Here is a 19,221-nt window from a genome sequence, read left to right on the forward strand (position 1 = left end):
TTCCGTGCTGAATGACGGAAACTGGTATATTATACTTTTCTTGACGTTCCCATTTTTTGCAATGCAAAATACCTTTGAACTTCCACATTTACACTGGTCCAAAGTCAAAATTCTCAAGTCATTCTGGAAATGTAGCCTTCCTGGTACATGCTATGTGTCCGCATGCTAATGTTAACATACTATTATTTTGAGTCATTTGTGTTCCCAAAGTATCACAGCCTGGCTTTGACGTCATTAAGGGGCGGTCTGTTTTAGCGGGTAGCTCTCGTCTTGCCTATCAGCTTTGACAAAAGTCTCTCTCACTTAAAGTGACATTTTTTTAGCCAATAGGAGCATACTATAATTTCTATTGCAGACATCAGCCAATCAAATCGTTGACCGGGTGGTGCTTCGGTCCAGGAACTTTTCCCGGCACAGTTTCGCAGTCTGCCCAGTTCGATCGGCAACGGGAGCGGGAAGAAGAAAGCAGAGAGCCCGAAGGCAGTAGCCCCCCATCACCATCACCGCCGGCCCAGGTTACCATCTTGCACCGGGAGAGACAACAACAGACAGCCGCCGCCGGTAGAAGCCATTACCAACCAGTAGTGACCATGAGCAGCGAGGCCGAGATACAACACCAGCCGCAGCAACCTGCCGTCGACGAGGAGGAGAGCCCATCCAGCCCGGCAGCCGCAGCTTCCGCGGGGGATAAGAAGGTCATCGGTAAGATTAGCTGAAAATGCAGCGAATTGGCTAAATTGGCCGTGGCGGATAGCGGTTCATGTCAACCACAACATTTAAGTTTTACTAAACACAGAAGGTATAGATAAAACATGGTGGCTCTCCTTTACATTTGGCTAATCTTTTGGGCTATGTGTCAACGCACAGTGGAAGTTTTAAATTAAACCATTAGATGTTTTCACCAATATGCCAGCCATTTTAGATCAAATTATCACCCCTTGCATTAATATTAAGTAAGGTTTGCATTTTGCTTTAATTGTCGAACGTGTTTAGCAGTTTACTCGGGATTTCAACTGGCCTTCTAACGTCTATGCCGGAGTGCCATATACCCGGCTGGTGGTTCCAAATCCCACTGATGCATTCCCCCCTACAAACTATGAACCATTAACAATAATAATGTATAAACAGGTAGGTTAAATTCGTAACAACATATCTCACCCCCGCAAATTACTGCAACCAACCACGACTCTCGCCTCCGCATACATACGAGCTAATGCTAAGAGCTTGTCCCCCTTTGTTCACGCGCAAGCCAGTGGTTCCGTGTCGGTTGTGTTCCTCCATTAAATGTATTAAACACTCGCCAACACAAAACACAATACACCACTGATTGCTTTAATTCAGCGTATAGCGGGACAAAGTCCAGAATTAAGCCGAATTTCACTTCACTCGCTGAGCTGACAGCGCGGCCTACTAAACCCAAGCCACTGTGCGCGAAAGCTAACATTAGCTTAGCTAAGATATTTACATGGCTGAATGGGGGCACCCAAAATGTCGGCCGAAATATCCCCAACTGTTATGACTCGATAAGTTGTTCTTTCGTTCGCTTTAACCACATTATGCGCCAAAAGTTCAAATCATTGTTGTCATGTGTGTTTATGACAAGTTATTCTGTAATTCTCAGTCGTTGGAGCCAGTTGTGGCCCCGTTTCAACCACATGGTTGAGACGTACTAGGCTGGTTAGCTTAAGCTAGCAACGACCTAGCCCTGCTAACATGTCATCACCACGTGTGAAGTGTCCTGTGGATTAAGTAGGGCAGTGAGTATTCTATTATAACATATATACTGTACGTACACGCACACTTGGGTGTGTACGTACTTGTGTTATCCTATATTTGTCTACTCACTTTTCTCATCCGATTCAAACCATGATTTTAAGCACATTTGTGACAGCTAGGCTATCAAACGTATCCCTTAACACAATTCTAGTTGACAAACGAGAAGACATCGTTTACAAGATCTCAATTGATTCTACACAGGCTTTCAATTTCCTATATTCCCATAATGGTCGGTTCACGTAGAATTCCATCCCTTAATCTCTATGATGCTTGTCCTCAATAGGGTCACAGGGTTATGCTGCAGACTATCCCTGCTGACTTTGGGTGAGAGGAGGGTACCCACTGGGCTGGTCACCAGCCAATTGCAGGTTCACCTGGAATTCTCATTTAAAATGAATAGATAATAATCCCAAGTTGTAATTTTGTCAAACGTTTCGACTCATTCAGGTCATGCCTGACATTCCGGTGAACAATTTTCCACATTTGCCAAATGCTCAGTTTTCCTGTAATTTCATAACTTCATAATTATTTGTACTTCCACATTTATTCAGCTCTTTCAGAACATGGCAATCTAAACGTTCCCAAAAAATGCCACTTTTCCTGTAATTCCACATTTTTTAAATTCCCTGAACTTAATGCTTGGTATCGCCACCTTTCATAATCAACTCAAAGCATTCCGGTGTCAGCTCACTCATAACCTCCAAATATAAATTTGACACTTTTCAAAATTTGTGCACGTTGTCTAGTTGTATTGAATTTAAAGGCTCATTGTATTTTTATGTCTGTAAGATGATGTTGCTCAATAGAACCTAATGTACAAGCTTCAAGGCAAATAGCCTCACAGTGAGTGCAGCTGGCACAGGGCAGCCCTAAGGTCTAAAATAAGAGTGCCAGTTGGCAGTTAAATATATCTCGCATGCTTTGGGTGACCCTGGTGAAGCTATTTGATATTGTTGCTGCTCCCTATTAGTAAAGGTCGCGTGTGTGCAATTGGCCATAAACAGTTTTAGTTACATTTTTAATTGTGTTATTGTTCAAGTTTAAGCTGCCTACTGAGCCTGTGGTGTTTCTCATTGCAGCAACAAAGGTTTTGGGTACAGTCAAATGGTTCAACGTCAGGAATGGATATGGTTTCATCAATAGGTAAGAGGACCCCTGCCATGCGCTCACCTCCCATCTGTGCCTTTTTAAAATCCTTTAAGTGTGTTTGAAGGGGCCAGCACAATCCTATTATACATTTGATTTGCTTACAACGGCGATCGGACAACGCTGCTCTCCTGTGCTTTGCCTGTCTTCCGTGCACCGCTTAATTAATCTCTCACACTTTGCTACTTTAGGCTGTAATCTGTCCACAGATGCAACATTTCACTCTATGTGATCTTTTGTTTAGGAACGACACGAAAGAGGACGTTTTTGTACACCAGGTATGCATATGACACTTTTTACAATATATGTCATAGAAATATTACTGGTGAATACGGTCAAACAATAAAACATTCACTTTTGGAAGTACATAGTAGTAACAAAGGTATAGCAACATTTGACAGAAGTATTGGGACACTGGGCGATAATGCAAGGCCAAGTCCTATGTACTATATTCTCTTTAGGACATCAATAGTTGTAAAAAAAAATAAAATATAGAAAAAGCTCTCTATATATGCACAGTTAGAGGTGCACTGATTTTTTTTTTGCATGACATAGAGTATGAGGTGTGTCAGAAAAGCTCCAGGACTGTTGATGGCAGTCTTGCATGTGAGGGCATTGTCCACTCCAAGTGTTCACCACATGGTGGACCAACCAACACGTCTACGAAGAGATCCTGCAGTGTTTGCTTGGCTCAGGGCGCTAGAAGAGGCCGGCGTTGTGGCACCTTCATCATGACAACGCACCTGCCCACAATGTCCTGAGAATGCGACAGTTCCTGGCCGAGAAGAACATTCCCGTGCTGGAGCAACCTCCCTACTCACCCAACCTTGGCTCTGTGTGTTTTTCCCTCCTTCCCAAGCTCAAGGAGGTCATCAAGGGGACTCTTTGAGGACGCCAACATGAAGATGGCCTTGAGGACAGCGTCGCTGAAGATCCTGAAAGAATTCTTCCAGAAGTGCATGAAGGCGTGGCAGAGAAGGCTGGGAAAGTGCGTTAGACTCCAGGGGGATTACTTCCAAGGGGAAATCTTGCCGTTTGTAAATTAATAACAATAACAGAAAAAATGTATCTGTTCTGACACCAGTCCTGGAGCTTTTCTTGACACACCTTCTGTGATGTTTGTATTGTGGGACTCAGATGTTTTTCAGAATTACACATTTTGATAGCGTTCCACTGCTGTAGACGCTTTTGTCAAGTCAATGGGGGCAGGTTTGGTACGGCACGGAAGTCCACATTTGGACAATGGTGATACCAGTGTTGTCAAAATCATATTTTCTTTGGTTTAAATACCCCATGTTGACTCATAACGGAGAATATTGACATTCAAAAGTCACAAATGTCATAAGCTGGACTTAAGGGTTGTGGTAGGACGGTGTGCACGCACACGAAATCTTATATTGTATGTTCTCTACATCATTTCAGACAGCCATCAAGAAGAACAACCCGAGAAAATACCTTCGCAGTGTTGGTGATGGAGAAACTGTGGAGTTTGACGTAGTTGAGGGAGAGAAGGTAAATTTGTCGTTAATTTGTAGTCTGGCCGTGACTTGTGTCCTAATAGAGTAATTCCACTTACAACAGGGGGCAGAGGCGGCAAATGTCACCGGTCCAGGGGGCGTGGCGGTCCAGGGAAGTAAGTACGCCGCTGACAGGAACCGCTACAGGCGCTACCCCCGAAGGAGGGGCCCGCCCCGCGGTGGCGACTATCCGGAGAACTACCAGAGTGACGGAGAGGGGGAGCCGAGCACCGGGGGTCGAGACAAAGGCAGTCGAGACGGCGGCGAGAGCGCCCCCGAGGGAGATGTGCAGCAACCGCAGCGTAGGGCCGCTTACCCTGGCAGACGGCGCTACCCGCCATACTTTGTACGTAGACGCTACGGCCGCCGGCCCCCGTACACCACCGCACCACGCGGAGAGATGACTGAGGTACGCCGTCACAGGGCTACCATCCTGAAGCAGGCACTCAGTATCCAATACCCAGTCAATACTTATTGATGGCACACACAACGTAACACGTGGTTGTGAGTTCAGAAAAACATAAAAAATAGACGATATTGGTGTATCGGGGGTCATGCCAGCACATTGACCTGCACGCTACACACCCACAGCTCCAACTGTAAACCTTTGAGCTGGCCCTTACACTTGGGCTAAAGTATCCCCTGCAAAGTCCCTGAATTAAACGTTCCCCTGGTTTGCTTCCAGGCAGGCGAGGGCGATGAGAACCAGGGGGGTCCGGACCAGGGCAACAAACCAGTGAGGCAGAACTACTACAGAGGCTTCCGACCAAGGTTTGCACGTTGGCTTCATTGATGTCAGGTTGCAAAAATGGGAGATTAAATGGGTGGTTCTTTTTCCTCTTAATAGCACTAACACCAATTGAAGGATGAGGTTGTGTGGGTCGATCACATAAACGTCACTTTGTGGAAGTCGTATGACATGATATCAGTTGGCATTGCTCCACTGTGTGTTACCTCGGCATATTTTTTTTAAGTAATAAGCCCAAAGTGAGAAGAATGTCTCACTTGTTTTAAGTTTTTTTACACACCTTTGTTTCTTCATGTATTCACTGCAATGCCTTGTATAACTCAAGGTACCTTTGTTTGAACAAGTAGAGTTTAATTTATTGGCAGCACAAATAACTTAGGTGCTTATCAAGAAAACTGTGGAAGTTGCTGGATATTAAACTCTTTTCAGCTATTTCTATCATTATATTTGCCCTAACTAATGTACCTTTTAGTTGTACCAGGTACTAAAATGGATCAATAAACTGAGGAAACAAGGGTGGTCTAATATTCTGGGCTGACTGAGAAAACTGGCCATTCTGTGGTTTAGTATTTGTCGTAATGGTTTATTAATTTCTACACTGTTGCATACTTTGTACCAGAGAACCATGCCAAGTCCATTATCTCCAAATTGCTTCTTGTATAAACAACAAAAAAAAGACAAAATGCATTGCTTTGGTCAGACTTGCAAATTGCAGCCATGCATCCAAAGTGTCTTTTCTTGTATTTCTACACTGCATCTTGATCCCCAATGTTCACTTGCTGATATGTGCTCATTGGTTGTCTTACGGTCCACTGCAGGGGTCCACCCCGTCCCAGACCAGTGCGGGACGGAGAGGAGGACAAGGAAAATCAGGGCGGTGAAGGGGGTCAGAACCAGCAGCCGCGCCAGCGACGCTATCGTCGTAACGTCAACTACCGCCGCAGACCACGCCCACCGACTGGTGGCAAACAGGGCCCGGACACTAAGGAGGCCAAGGCAGGAGGCGATGCCCCTGTAGAGAAAACGTCCGCTCCCGAGGCCCAGCAGGGTGGGACTGAGTAGGAAAGAACCTGTCCACCGGCACCTACCATCTTTTACCATCGTCCGGGTGAGTCCTCGATGAGCATTGACGTATGGTTTAAAGATAACATTTTTGCCCATCATTCAAAATTCTTATGTAAAACATGAACACTTTTCCCTGTGTATTCTAGTGTGAGAAAACAAGGTGGTATGAGCTAGCTAACAATGGACGGCATAGGAGGTACCTATTTTGATGCTAAAGTCCAAACAAAAAACTCCAACACCAACAGTGTCCCGTTTACATGTCCTGTAAATTGCATTAACTCAACTACAGCGGTATTATTAAACATAAGCACTGTGGATAATGGGCAAAATTCTAAGAAAAGCGGTTTTCCTTTAATGACCACAGATAAATGACACTTGGCGGTGGACTGAATTAAGATTTTTCCTCCCCAGTTTTTTGTCAACAAGAAGAAACATCAACAAGATCTGAGCAATAAAGATTTGACTTGACGACCGTCACAAGCTTGCACCATGCATTTGACCAGATTACCACAGATTGCCTGCAGGATCTATGCAGACTAGTTCCTTTCCTTCTTTTTACGTGACAGTTCCAAAACATTTTGGGGAAACAATGCGTTTTTCTAAATCTGTCCTAAGTTTTTACACCAAATGGTTTTTCAAGAAAAAAAATTTGATATTTGGTCTGTTTGACATTTTTAAATAACTTTTTATGTATTCAAATGTTTTAACAAAATGCAAGCTCAAATAAAAGTTCAAAAACCAGGGACATTAGTGACTATTTATTTCCAAATAAATGAGGTACGACACACCTTGTTAGAATGCAACACATTTGCAAAAAGGCAAGGGTACACATACTTGACAATAGACATTTACTATTCATGCTGCTTATACAGTATCAGGAAGCAAAGACGATATAGCAGCACTGTTTGAAGCCCAGTACATGCATTACCTATTCATCTTAGTCCCACAGAGCTCATATGTACATTAAATCTTCATGCTATGAGATTCAAGTGTAGGCAATACACTTCAGTATTTTCAACTTGGATTCCAACTTTGTGCCAACAGTCTTTCTGTTCCAATGTACAAAGTCCATGAAGGCATGTTGGGATGAGTTTAGTGTGGAAGAAGTTCACCTTACAACCTATGACCTTCCAAAAGGGTCTTGTGGATGAAGATTTACAGACTGATCTATACTGTCTCTTACGTGCCATCACAATGGCCAACTCCTCTCAAACATTGGTCTCTTTACGGAGACGCTTCATCCGCTGCATGTTGTCCTCTATGGCGGTGGGGTTAGTGATCTCCGTGGCACAGCTGGCAGGGAACCAGCCTCTCTCGCCGTCTCTCATCCTCTCCCCGTAGCACCAGCCTGGCAGGAGCATAGAGTTTTACAGTATGGCGTGGAACCGATGGCTGTCATAACAGAACATGGAGCCTCACCTTCTTCCACCCTCTGGACGATCACAAGCTCAGCCTGCTGCAGTCCCACCTCATCTGGCTCCTTGGGCATGTAGGCTTTGGTGGCCTCGTACTGAGGAAGACCTATAGCACAGAATCCCATCATGCAGTGCTTTTGAGGGCTACACCTTACTGCATGTCTTAACATAATACTTAATATTAATCTACACACCATTGATTGCTTGGCTTCCAGGCTGCAACCAAGGTGCCAGATACTCATTATTTACACTGTATATATTATGTATTAGAAATTTAAAAAACATACCAAAGCAGTCAGCAATAACAAATTACAAATTGTTGTGCCTTCCTTGTTCAGGATAGTGCATGACATTTTTCTCCAAAGTGGTGCTGGTACTCAAAGGGTATGACCAAATGATGCAGCTCTAGTGTGTGTATGGTTAAAACAGGATGTTACATAAGCACAGATTCATCCGAATTGGAAAATAAATGCAAACCATCTGTGCTCAAGCTGGATCTTTCCACAACAATGCATCAATGAGCAGATGTGTATTATAATGTCTTGCGATAAGATGGACAGCTGACCATAACGATGATTTAACAACACCTACCATCTTTACGGGAGAAAAGCTCCGTCTGCTTGTGTTCTGTAAGGGCAACTATCCAGCGGGCCCGGTCCACCCTTGGTAAAGGAGACAAACAAAAACACTAGTTTGGTATCAGACAGCAGGGGGAGCCACACACAAGTCATACAACCATAATCAGCAGTGTGGTGTAGTACCTGGACTCCGCCACCAGGGTGGTGCGCTCCGGTCTGCCCTCGCTGTTCTTGCTCATGAGTAGCTTGAAGGACAGATACTGGCTGGAGGTGTTTTTGGAAGGCGGTGATGTCTGACCATCTGTTTGCTCGCACATCTCCACCTCCACGTTTTCCAGAGTGGCGTAGTCCATCACCACAAAGCTCTCCTCACTGGAGGAACAAAATGTGGACAGAGTTAACCTGAGTATAACAAGTATATTGACTTTTACAGTCACTGTGGGTGACTCCTCCTACTGCCAGATGAAGATGAAGAATGTAAAGTATGTGTGGACCACATCCATGTTTTTCACCCTACTCTGTCCCCTTCTTCTCAGTGCTCAGGAAATGACCATCAATTTCCTGATGATCTTCCTCCTGATCATTTTTATACAGCGGGTATCAAACTAGTTTCATATTGTGAAAACGCCCTTGGGGGGGGGGGGCTTACTTTGTGGAATCGCTTCCAGTGCACTATCCACCTGAAGGCCGCTTGTAAACCAAAGAGGACTGTACCTTTTCTTCTTGGTGACAATGAGTACGTCATTGAAGAGAAACAGGTAGTTGCTCCTGTTGCTGAACGCTCTCCAGATGCTCAGCTCTTCAGGACAGACAGCCAGCTCGCCACGTTTCTTCAGCCAGCGTGACGATGACACCAACGGGAATGGCTGTTGAGGACATCAGGGTTATGTCTCCATACTTGCTAAGTTGGTGATAACTTAGAGACTTGTTGCCAGGCAGAATTCATAGGACATCAATGTAAATTCATGTTCATGTTAAAGGTTAAATAACTGTTAATAGTTATCCTCCCTATCCGTGTGGAAGTGGTAAGTTTTGGGCTATTTAAGTTTAAAGGAAATAACTTGAAGGCTACCGTTTAGGTCGCTAGCTCTCTAGTTTGTGAGTTAGCATGTGTCTCAAGACCCTGCAGTTGCGCAATATGTTGTAAATAAAGAGTATAAATGTGACTATAGTTGTTTTGTCATGTCTACAGGGCTCTAATAATGCTTTGTTAATTTTAATCTGAAAAAAATAATTTGTCTACCCACCAACTATGTGGTTTCTTAAGTTTTTATTATTTGCCGTTTTATTATTATTATTATATTTATTTATTTATTACTGGTTGATTGATTTTCTTTATTCTTGATTCGTTTATTTATTTTTCATCTTATTTTGTGTAGAAAAATAAAAAGTAAGATATTTGAGAACAGTGGAATGTTTTATCAGAGCTTTTCTTGTAGAAAATTGGAACCAAAGCATTTTTTTGGTTTTAATAAATGCGTGTTTTTTTTTTTTTTTTTCGGAAAACCTGATGCGGCCCAGTCTCACCCAGACCCGAGCTCCAGTGGCCCCCAAGTAAATTGAGTTTGAGACCCCTGATGTAAATTGAACAGGAGATCAAACAGCACAAGTGTGATTCGTACCTTGATTTTACCAAACTCCATCTGCTTTTGGATGGTGTACATCTGTTCTGTCCTCTCCATCCGACGTGCTCCATCATTGCAGCTGCCGACCAGCTGTCGAGATGAGCAGTAATCAGACAATTGGGACGCGTGAGGCTGCAGAGTCTCTTTCTACCTTGCTGATGGCGTGCAGTGCCCAAACCGCAGCAAAGTACTCTGCTGTCTTGTCAGGAGTTTTCTGGCAAATAGTCTGGGGATTAAAAAAAAGAAAGAAGACAGCTAAGTAAATGTTGCTTAGTGAGTTACCATCTGCAAGAAAATATACGAGGGCACATTGGACTGAAAAGCAATGACGGCACTGCAGGAGGTGCAAAAGTTCAGACTGTCAGCCTTACACACAGCCTCTAGGGGGCGTATTTGCGTAGTATCCAGATGGCTGGCATACTGTAGTACGTATATTAACCAGCATTGCATGCAGTTCTTTCTGTGACAAAGTGGCTCTTATACTACCAAAACTTATTTTGTCAAATGTTAAAGTTATGTCAAACTCACATCCAGAAGCAGCGGCAGTCTGGTGACCCTCTGCATTGGTAGAATGAGAAAAGAGATCATGGGCAGGCCTCCGCATTCGCCGCTCCCTTCAATTTGCTTCAGGGCGTCCTTAAACGCACCATTGCTAGTTCTAGGAGAGAATGAAGAAAGACAGTTTAGGTCGATGTGGTTGTATGAGAACGCACACTTTACGTGGCCGACTCACAGGAGCTTCTGCAGGGTCCTCTGCTGGAAGGTCTCATTGGAACAGTAGACGATATACGGCTCAAAGTGGTGGGCGGCGTGGTTCTGAACAATGTCACTGATGTCCCGGATCACGGGGTTGTCATAGTGACGTCGCTCAAGGTCCTCAAAAAAGCTGCAATTAAAGAGAGAAGGGGAACTTTATGACGACTGAGTGGAATACTTGTATTGTCATATGGATGAGTGGGGTGCTATGGCATATTATTGTGGGAGATATTATTCTGCTCAATGCAACACTGACCATGTCAATAAAAAAAATACAGTGGAACCCGCTAATACTTATCCTCACTAGGGTTGTGGTTATGCCGGAGCCTATTCCAGCTGCATAACCTAACATGCATGCAACTCCAAATTGTCTATAGGTATGAATGGGAATGGTTTGTCTATACTGTATGTGCCCTGTGATTGGCTGGCAACCAGGTAAAAATATACAAGTGTACCCTGCCTCTCGCCCAAAGACAGCTGGGATAGACTCCAGCATACCCATGACCCTAGTGAGGATAAGCGGCACAGAAAAAGATTGGATGGTATTAAAACAAACTCATGACCAATAGTCAACACCCACTTTAGCCATGTTTGTTGTCAGCCAACAACAGATGATTTAATCGGCTTCCACTTCCACTGTACATTGCCGTGTGTCAAGTGTCACACATTCACATGTGGTACTTCTCGTGGGAATCATTGTCACTCTTACTGTCGTAAGAACAAACTAGGAAAGCAATGAAATGTGTCTCTCCTGCAATGAGAGTCTACTGCTCCACAGCACATTATCATTTTAAGGTCCAAAAATACCACGCAGAGCACGGAGGCAGCAGAACCAGTTTGCCGAGCGTGTTTTAACACGTCGATGGAGCCTATCTACAAGATACTTAACACATGCTAAAGGGGAAAATGCCTGAAAAAGTAGGTCTGAATTGAATGCACTGCACATGACGATACTAGTTGTTATGTTAGTAGTAGGATGTTGTTGGGCCTACCGTTTGCTGACTTGGTAGATAACAGAGATGTTGGAGAAGAGGTGATGGTGCTCTGTGGTTGTCATGGTTCTCCTAAGGGCGTCATTCTCCTTAAAATGTCGCACCAGGATGCCCAGACTGTGCAGGTACGAATGCTCTGATGTGATTATTTCAAAGATAGCCTGTCAAAAAACAAACATGCTTTTACAGAAGCTGTCAACACAATGCAAGGAAATCATGTAGGAAATATTGAAACACAAAGCCCCAGGAGAGAATAGGGAAAAGCATCATTGGCCAATCACAATCCGAAAGAGATGTAAAGACGCTGCCATGGATATACGTCTATACTGTAATCAGAGCCCTCTGGTAACTTGAGGTACGTCTGAAGTCGAAAGGGCCTGCAAGTGGTTACACTGTCAGGGTGTGGCTTTATTCAGTGACTGGAGTGCAAACAGGGTGGACCTTTGCTATTGACACAACATCTACTAACAGACGACACAAAATAACCATAACAAAAAGGGAGCCTGTCATATGCTATGTTGTTTACCTGAATTTCAACATTACTCTGAATTTAAATGAAAACTTCACTTACGAGGTATATGATTATATACTGTAGTAGGCTTATACTGTTTATGGTACCTCCTCCATACAATAGCAGCCAAACATTAAGACATGCTCCATCCACTTTCTATTGCACTTGTCCTCATTATGGCCATTGCCCACAGTTAAGCAGGAGCCTACCCCATCTGAATGTATTTATTTATATGAAAGTCGTCTTTAAGTTGAATCTGTAGCATAGTCTCTACCTTCCAGGTCAATAGTTCGCCTAATTGACATGTTAGCGTGACCACACGTCAAGCTAAAGAGCCAAAACAATCTCTCGTTAGCGTGTGTAAAAAGTCATATGACAGTAGTTGGCAGCAGCACGCATGCTTTTGTCATTTATTTACACAAATAATGACAGCAACTCTCAAATGAGTAGGGAAGGGGAGCAGAAAAGGTTGCAGTAATGATGTCCACCAATACCTCTACTAGTACTATTACCGCTATATTTTACTCATACACAGTATTTGACTATTTTGCCTTTCAATATTGTAACCACAATTTAAGAAGAGGAGCTACTTACCTCTTGTCGCTTTCTCTCTTGAGGTGAGATCATGCCGAGTACTCCGGTGTCCTTCACCTTTATGAGGATAGCAAAATAACACAAATTGACTGCCAGCCTTTATATTACACTTTGAAAGTCACACATCTTTGGCTTACCTGTGGCAGCTGGCTCCAGGTGAGCTGCGCTGGCCGGTAGCTTTTCACCACAATGCTCTGGTCCTCAACAGGAGGTTCCACCACCACAAAGTCATCCAGAAGTTCATCCTGGTTGGTGGAATGCAAACCTCGCTCTCGAATCTCCTGGTAGAGGCGCGGCGTTGCTGAAGAGCAAATCCACAAATGTATCATTTTGGGGAAACTCTCTTCTACCTTCTATTTAATGTCTAAAGAGATAGAGTAGAATAACTTTAGATCTGTGTATGACATTAAATATTGGTAGTACTGAATAAATATTCTGATTTAAAGGCAGGATCTGGTTCCAGTTAACATACATTGACAAGAGCTGTATGCCACAACACTCAAACCGGAGGACGAGCAGTGCCTGAAGGACATTACAATTGAATAATCATGACTCAACAATGCCACATTCAGCATGCAGAGCCCAGACCAGACCACGGCATCCACAGTTTAATTCCCGCTTGCTCAGCACCTCTTCATTGTCAGGAAATTCTACAACATACCTTTTCACCTATCTAAAAACATTATTCCCCAACATTTGTAGTAATTGTAGTATTTGACACTTTAATAGGGAAGTGGCAAGTGACGCATTCATACCATCTTTGAATGAGCCACGCTGGTTACGGTTCCTCTTTCTTCCCAGGGTTCGCTGCAAGGACGACAACAAGACAGCTTGTCATTGAATAATTCATATTCACCTTTTACATTTATTTGCTACAGTCTGGTAAAAAAAAAACAACTATATGAGGACTTCCTCAAAAGTCTCCCTGGGATGGAAGATTTGAAACGGTTCCAGAGGCACAGCTTCATCCAACCATGACTAACAGGGAGCATAACAAGAGGATAAAGTCCTGGACTCCAATAGCCGCCTTCTTTTAGCTGCATTATAATGACCGAACACAATTAAGCAGTCACAGCCCTGAAATTTTGCAGATTTTTAAGGAAGAAATTTCTCAAATTATGCTCTTTTTTCCCTGGGGGCAGAATCTGGAAGGTCTAGAAAGCTTTCTGTGTGGGTCATCGTGTGTAGCTACTGTATAGGAGTCCACAACTCAATACAAAGCACAGTATTGAACAAAGCAAAATTTGCTCTCAATCAGAAATCACTCCACACTCTTTATTGCTCTCTGGTTCTACCATATCTTACTTATTGTGTGGAAATATGGGCTAATAACTATAAAATAAATCTTCACTCGCTAAATGTACTGCAAAAAAGGGCAGTAAGGATAATTCATAATGCCGCCTACAGAGAACATCCTAACTCCTTATTTCTAAAATCACAAATACTTCAACTTGCTGATATAGTTCATCTTCAAACAGCTAAAATAATGCATAAGGCTAAAAATAACCAATTCCCTAAAAATGTCATCCAATACTTCTCTACAAGAGAGGAGAAATATGATCTCAGGGAAGAACTACATTTGAAACACTTCTATGCTAGGACTACGTTAAAAAGCCATAGCATTTCAGTATGTGGAATCAAACTATGGAATGGATTGAGTAAGGAAGTCAAACAATGCACAACGATGAGCCAATTCAAGAAACAATACAAGCAGTTGATGTTTGCTAAATACAAGGATGAAGAGTCTTGAACCAGTCATGATGTGCTATATATATCACTATATTGACACTTACTATGGTACCCATTATGTCATTGGATGGTCATATCACCTTGTACTTCAGTACGAGGTGCACTATTAAAAAAACAAAACAAAACCTTAAACTGTATTATGGAAAGCAGGAAGTGAACAAATGTAACAGTTACTGATTGTAAAAGTACCAGATGGAGGGGTAGGATTTAATAAGCTTTGCTTCTTCCTACTCCTTTTGGACATGTGGAACTGTGAACTGATTATGGGATGCACTCAATTGTAATCTGATGCATGTTCAAATTAAATAAAACTATTACCATTACCAAAATGAGCACAATAGGGCCCTTTGAAAACAACAAAGCTAGTTGTGGCCTCAGACTTTTGCAACAATACAGGATAAATCTATTTAGCAGGAAAACATATAGCATCATAAATATTCCTAAACAAAATTCTACCTTCCTTCCAGGACTACGAGCTGGACCCGGACTGGATGCTCTTCCCTCTTTAAGAGGTTTTAATGTGTTTGCAGCCACTTTCTCCCTTGCCATGGCCTCAATGTCCAGGCTGGTCACAGCTGCTCTGTAGGACTTGTTCCTGCGGTTCCTCCTCAGCGAAAAGCCGTCTCCATCACTGTCATAGTCCTCCCAGGTTACATCTGGACCCTGTGTTGAGTGACGGGTGCGGGATCCACTGCTGGACTTCTCCAGTCCCACAGGGAAGGTCACCACAGTGGTGTGGTGCCGATTCTTGGACCGGCTGGCCACGGCGAGGTTCTTGGGGATGAGCTGTTCGGTGCCAAGCTTCAGCGCTGCTGCACTTTGGGTACTCAAGATCAAGCGCTGCGGAACCACCATGCTGTGAACTTCTTCCTCTTGTGTCGGGCCTGCTTCTGCATGGAGGGTGGTGAAGCTTTGCGGCTGGCAGCATTCATCACCGGGTTCGGATATGTGAAGTTCTGTGGAAAACTGGCCCTCAAGAAACAGATGGGCCTGGTTGCCTGCACAGCCGTCAGATTGGGTGTGAGACATGGCGTCCTGCCGCTGTCAGCTCGGCCGATTCACTGCCCTCCTCTTCAGTACATGGGAGGACTGTCAACATAGAAGATACAGAAAAAGGTTTCAGGATGCTCGCTACACCCCCATGAGCAACTGGGATGACTTCAAATATGACCAGCGACTCACAATGGAGCTCGCTGAGATCTTCCACTGGCTGCAAATGTACGAATTTACTATAAGAGTCACTTCTTCTAGCTCAAACATAAAGGTGGTCACTCCACACACAACCTATACCTTGTGGTATAGCAAGTAAAAGGTAGATGGGTCTCTTACTTACTGAAAAGGTCCAAGCATTTGGAGGTTACAGCTGGAGCAGACCACATATGTTACTTTATTTATTACACTTCAAACTCATGGTTTCACATTATTTTAAAACAACACAGGGTTTCATTTGATGAAAAAATAATTAATCAGAATGTTACCTAAACTAACAAGTGGCTTTCTTCACTTCAATACAGATTGTTTTATGAATTGTTTCCCCACTTCATAGTCCTTGAGAGAGACGGATTAGGGTGGGAGAAAAAAAAAAGAAAAGCCTGCCTCAACATTCCCATGGTCGTTAATGGCGAGGTGATAAGAAGTAAAAACAGAAACAAGTGAGCTTAAAAGAAATACGCGGCATAGCTCTCTTACCCGAGTGAGGTGGGCTTTTGAAAGTCCAAATTCTGAAAGGTAAAAAGCGACCTCAAGGTTGTCCGTTGGCTGCGAGCTCCGTCATTCGTGTCACATATTTCTGCTTTAACAGCAACTTCCTACTTTGGTGGCTCCCTGGTGACGTCACAAGACAGGTGCGCGACAGCAAATCACAGAGAAGAATAGAAAGAAGCCCACGAGGGACTTTACTCACCTTTCTTTTGAAAATAGCCGGAGTTGGACGTATAAAAGTGCCCGCATAAATGATTAAAAATCGTTTCAAGCTGTAGATTTTATATGACTTAGCTATTTTCCGAATGAGTAAGGGTTATTTTGCTTTGTTTACTCTTTTATACTGCGTTTGCACTGTTTATTTCCTCCCAAACTTGGAAAACAGCAAAACAGCTAATTAGTTCCATCTAGTGGCCAATAACTTGTATTACAACAGAATAAATATTCAGAAATATACAGTATACACTGTAGCCGAGTGATTCTTAACCACAGGACCGCGGCCCAAAGTGGGCCTCAAGCGCCACCTACAGGGCCGCAAAAACTTTGAGTTTTGCACCAGTGGACCGCGAGGGTCGTGGGACATTTTTACGTAAGTACAATCCTGACTTCATCAAGTACGGCTTTTGTAAATGGAGGACTCGAGGCAGAGCATTAAAGAAAACTACAGCAACACCGAGAGACCAAACATCTGACACTCATGAGAAAGTCGGTGGAATATAAAAAACAGATTGTTAAATATGAATATTTAAAAATATTATTTTGAATGTATTTATTTTATCACTACCTTTTATTGATTTATTTTATTTATTTTTATTCTGACTCCCTTTTTTGTTAAAAGCAGAATCTAAATATTGGTCTTTTTTAGTAATAAGTCTGACTTAAGCTTTTAAATTTTTTTCTTGCTTGATTTGTTCCATGAATTATTAGCAAAAGTTAAGATAGGTTTAATAATATATTTTTCCATGTCATGTTATATGTTATTTATTCATTAAACGTTTTCAGGTTTCAGCTTATTAGCTTGTTAAACTGTGAGTGGATTTGATTTATTGTTGAAAACAAATGAATGAGATCAATTAAATCTATACGGTGTTAATATATAATGTATTATAAATATGTATATAATATAAAATATATTTAAGTAAAGGTGCCATTACAAAATTGAATAGCAATTTGTAAATGTACAAGACCATTACAGTAACAAGTAAACCTCTGGTATTGCATTCTTTCATATATTAGTGCATTATGAGTGTATAATATGCCTGTTAAGTAGTATTTAGTATTAATATTAGACGTGTGTGCTCACAATAAATACCCATTCTAATCAGTTTGGTCATTACGGTTTATTTCCTGTCATTTTTTAACAGTCTGAAGACATAATTATGCATGATTCTATTCAATCAAGGCTGAGATGCAGTATGCAAACAATGAAATGATCATGTTCATATAGGGTGCCCATGTACTGTACAAAGTTTATCAGTATAGAAAAATCAAATGGCAATGACGTTTATATCATTTTCAATTTCAACATCATATGGCATCTGATAAAAGCAAATGGTTATTTCCAAAGGACTCCACTGACTACAAGAGTTGTTGTGTTTTTTGCTGATAGCATGGATAGCATGACTGTAGGCTCCATAACATACTGGACATCTGACATAATATCAGCAAACATTTGTGACAGTTTGTGTTACATTTGAAAAAAGAAATGCTGTGCTAATAGAAAGCTAGTGTATAGCGTTGTAGTGACTTTGTGTTTTTACTAGGGGTGTCACGAGACAAGACGATACACAAGACTGTGTGTAAAGAATGAGACAAGGTGAGATTTTAACATTACTTTTAAGAAAAGTGCAATGAATTAAAAAAAATTATATATTGCAATCTACTAATTTAATTTCCAACAATGTTACCTTGCATTGTTCCTTATGAGGCTACACTCGTCTGCACTGTGTGTATGATACCGGCCCCTTCTCCTCCCAGCAAGACTGTATGACCGAGAAAAGGGCTCACTCCGTTCATGCCGTTATTCTATGGAGTGAACTCGCCTGTTTGGAGGCAAGAGACGAAGAAAACAGACACATGGCAAGACTGTATATGGAGGCCGACAGAATAATCCAGTTAATTTTCATTTATTGTCCGATTAATTGATTAGTTTATTATCGCCCCTGGCCTAGTGCACAGGACACGGTTTCTTTTCTGAATGGAAAATTTTGTCATGTTGTCAAGATTTTGTGACACCCCTAGTTTTTACTGAACATCTGGGTCAGGTATACTGTAGGCCATAGAGTGTATCACCATATGCTTGATACGCATTATGCAACATGCACACAACATTTATGGTCATATCGGAAATGAATTCCAAACAATGCGCTTCACGACCTTTATACCAAAATTTTGCAATAATATAGAATAGTTGATTAGTATAGAAACCTGCTAACTTACCATGGTTTGCATAACGGCGAGTGTGGCTACTGTACAAAACATAAATATAACAGCTCTTGACCCCATTTCCGTGGCAAGAATGCTCCCAAATAGCCCCTTTTGTTTGTCACTCACCGTTTGCATGAGCATATCTAAGTAAAACAACATGAATTAAAGTTGGTGCTACAAGTCATCGGAATTAAGGACACATGCAGTTAAAAGAAGAGGTCTTATGTGTGGGCAATCAGTGCATGCCAAAGCTATACTAATGCTTTATCTCCATGACACTTTGAAACTGGGTGGAGGAGAGTCACCCCAGCAAGGTCCTGTGTGACTGGACATTGGGGAGAGAAGCAATCAGTGAAGGCCAGGTATGATGGAAGAGGATGATGTAATGGGCTGTAGCAGCGGAGGATGAATATGGAAGGCCAGATTACTGTTTGGCTATGTCCCCTTTCTTCAGGATGATCTGTCGCTGCCAGGGGGCCAGCTTGGTCTCATCGTAACCCAGGGTCCTTAGTCGCTCCTGCTCTGTCTTCTTCTCCATCTCTTTGGCCTGTTTGGCCTTCTCCTCCGCTTTTCTGAAAGTGTTCAGAAATAAAAAAAATGCTGTCAGGAAGCTTGCATCAT

General features: G+C 42.5%; 3 protein-coding genes across 7 annotated transcripts in view; 1 reads left to right on the forward strand and 2 right to left on the reverse strand.

Moving 5' to 3' along the window:
- Positions 1-400: 400 nt before the first annotated feature.
- ybx1 (Y box binding protein 1) lies at positions 401-6,999 on the forward strand. Of its 2 annotated transcripts, none has more exons than XM_058084692.1 (8): positions 401-702; positions 2,856-2,919; positions 3,167-3,200; positions 4,345-4,434; positions 4,504-4,848; positions 5,125-5,210; positions 6,006-6,295; positions 6,664-6,999. In XM_058084692.1, the coding sequence occupies exons 1-7, from the start codon at positions 591-593 to the stop codon at positions 6,247-6,249; spliced, it is 975 nt and encodes a 324-aa protein (XP_057940675.1). In that variant the 5' UTR covers positions 401-590; the 3' UTR covers positions 6,250-6,295; positions 6,664-6,999. The 2 variants fall into 2 exon arrangements, with proteins under 2 accessions (XP_057940675.1, XP_057940676.1); XM_058084693.1 differs by having other exon boundaries at positions 406-702; positions 4,504-4,785.
- Positions 6,996-16,307, reverse strand: arhgef16 (Rho guanine nucleotide exchange factor (GEF) 16). Its single transcript, XM_058084689.1, has 15 exons — positions 16,162-16,307; positions 14,929-15,561; positions 13,479-13,530; positions 12,861-13,024; positions 12,724-12,780; positions 11,619-11,779; positions 10,604-10,756; positions 10,399-10,528; positions 10,022-10,096; positions 9,868-9,960; positions 8,960-9,111; positions 8,429-8,617; positions 8,259-8,329; positions 7,672-7,773; positions 6,996-7,600 (listed from the first exon to the last, which is right to left on the reverse strand). The coding sequence occupies exons 2-15, from the start codon at positions 15,499-15,501 to the stop codon at positions 7,461-7,463; spliced, it is 2,112 nt and encodes a 703-aa protein (XP_057940672.1). The 5' UTR covers positions 15,502-15,561; positions 16,162-16,307; the 3' UTR covers positions 6,996-7,460.
- Positions 16,308-17,499: 1,192 nt separating this feature from the next.
- Positions 17,500-19,221, reverse strand: part of espn (espin) — a 29,479-nt gene continuing 27,757 nt past the window's right edge. For all 4 annotated transcript variants that reach the window (XM_058085042.1, XM_058085040.1, XM_058085039.1 and 1 more), the window contains one exon: positions 17,500-19,172. In XM_058085042.1, coding sequence (XP_057941025.1) covers positions 19,025-19,172 — 148 coding nt within the window. In that variant the 3' untranslated portion in view covers positions 17,500-19,024. The remainder of the gene's footprint in view (positions 19,173-19,221) is intronic.

This window comes from Doryrhamphus excisus, chromosome 10, assembly GCF_030265055.1.
Source record: "Doryrhamphus excisus isolate RoL2022-K1 chromosome 10, RoL_Dexc_1.0, whole genome shotgun sequence".
Lineage (NCBI taxonomy): Eukaryota > Metazoa > Chordata > Actinopteri > Syngnathiformes > Syngnathidae > Doryrhamphus > Doryrhamphus excisus.

Coding starts and splice junctions, on each gene's coding strand:
- arhgef16 (XM_058084689.1), bottom strand. CDS start 15,501: ATGTCTCACACCCAATCTGACGGCTGTGCAGGCAACCAGGCCCATCTG. Junction 13,025..13,478: donor GCGTGGCTCATTCAAAGATG/GTATGAATGCGT, acceptor TTTGCTCTTCAG/CAACGCCGCGCCTCTACCAG. Junction 10,757..11,618: donor ATCTACCAAGTCAGCAAACG/GTAGGCCCAACA, acceptor CTTTAATTGCAG/CTTTTTTGAGGACCTTGAGC.
- ybx1 (XM_058084692.1), top strand. CDS start 591: ATGAGCAGCGAGGCCGAGATACAACACCAGCCGCAGCAACCTGCCGTC. Junction 3,201..4,344: donor AGGACGTTTTTGTACACCAG/GTATGCATATGA, acceptor ACATCATTTCAG/ACAGCCATCAAGAAGAACAA. Junction 4,849..5,124: donor CACGCGGAGAGATGACTGAG/GTACGCCGTCAC, acceptor GTTTGCTTCCAG/GCAGGCGAGGGCGATGAGAA.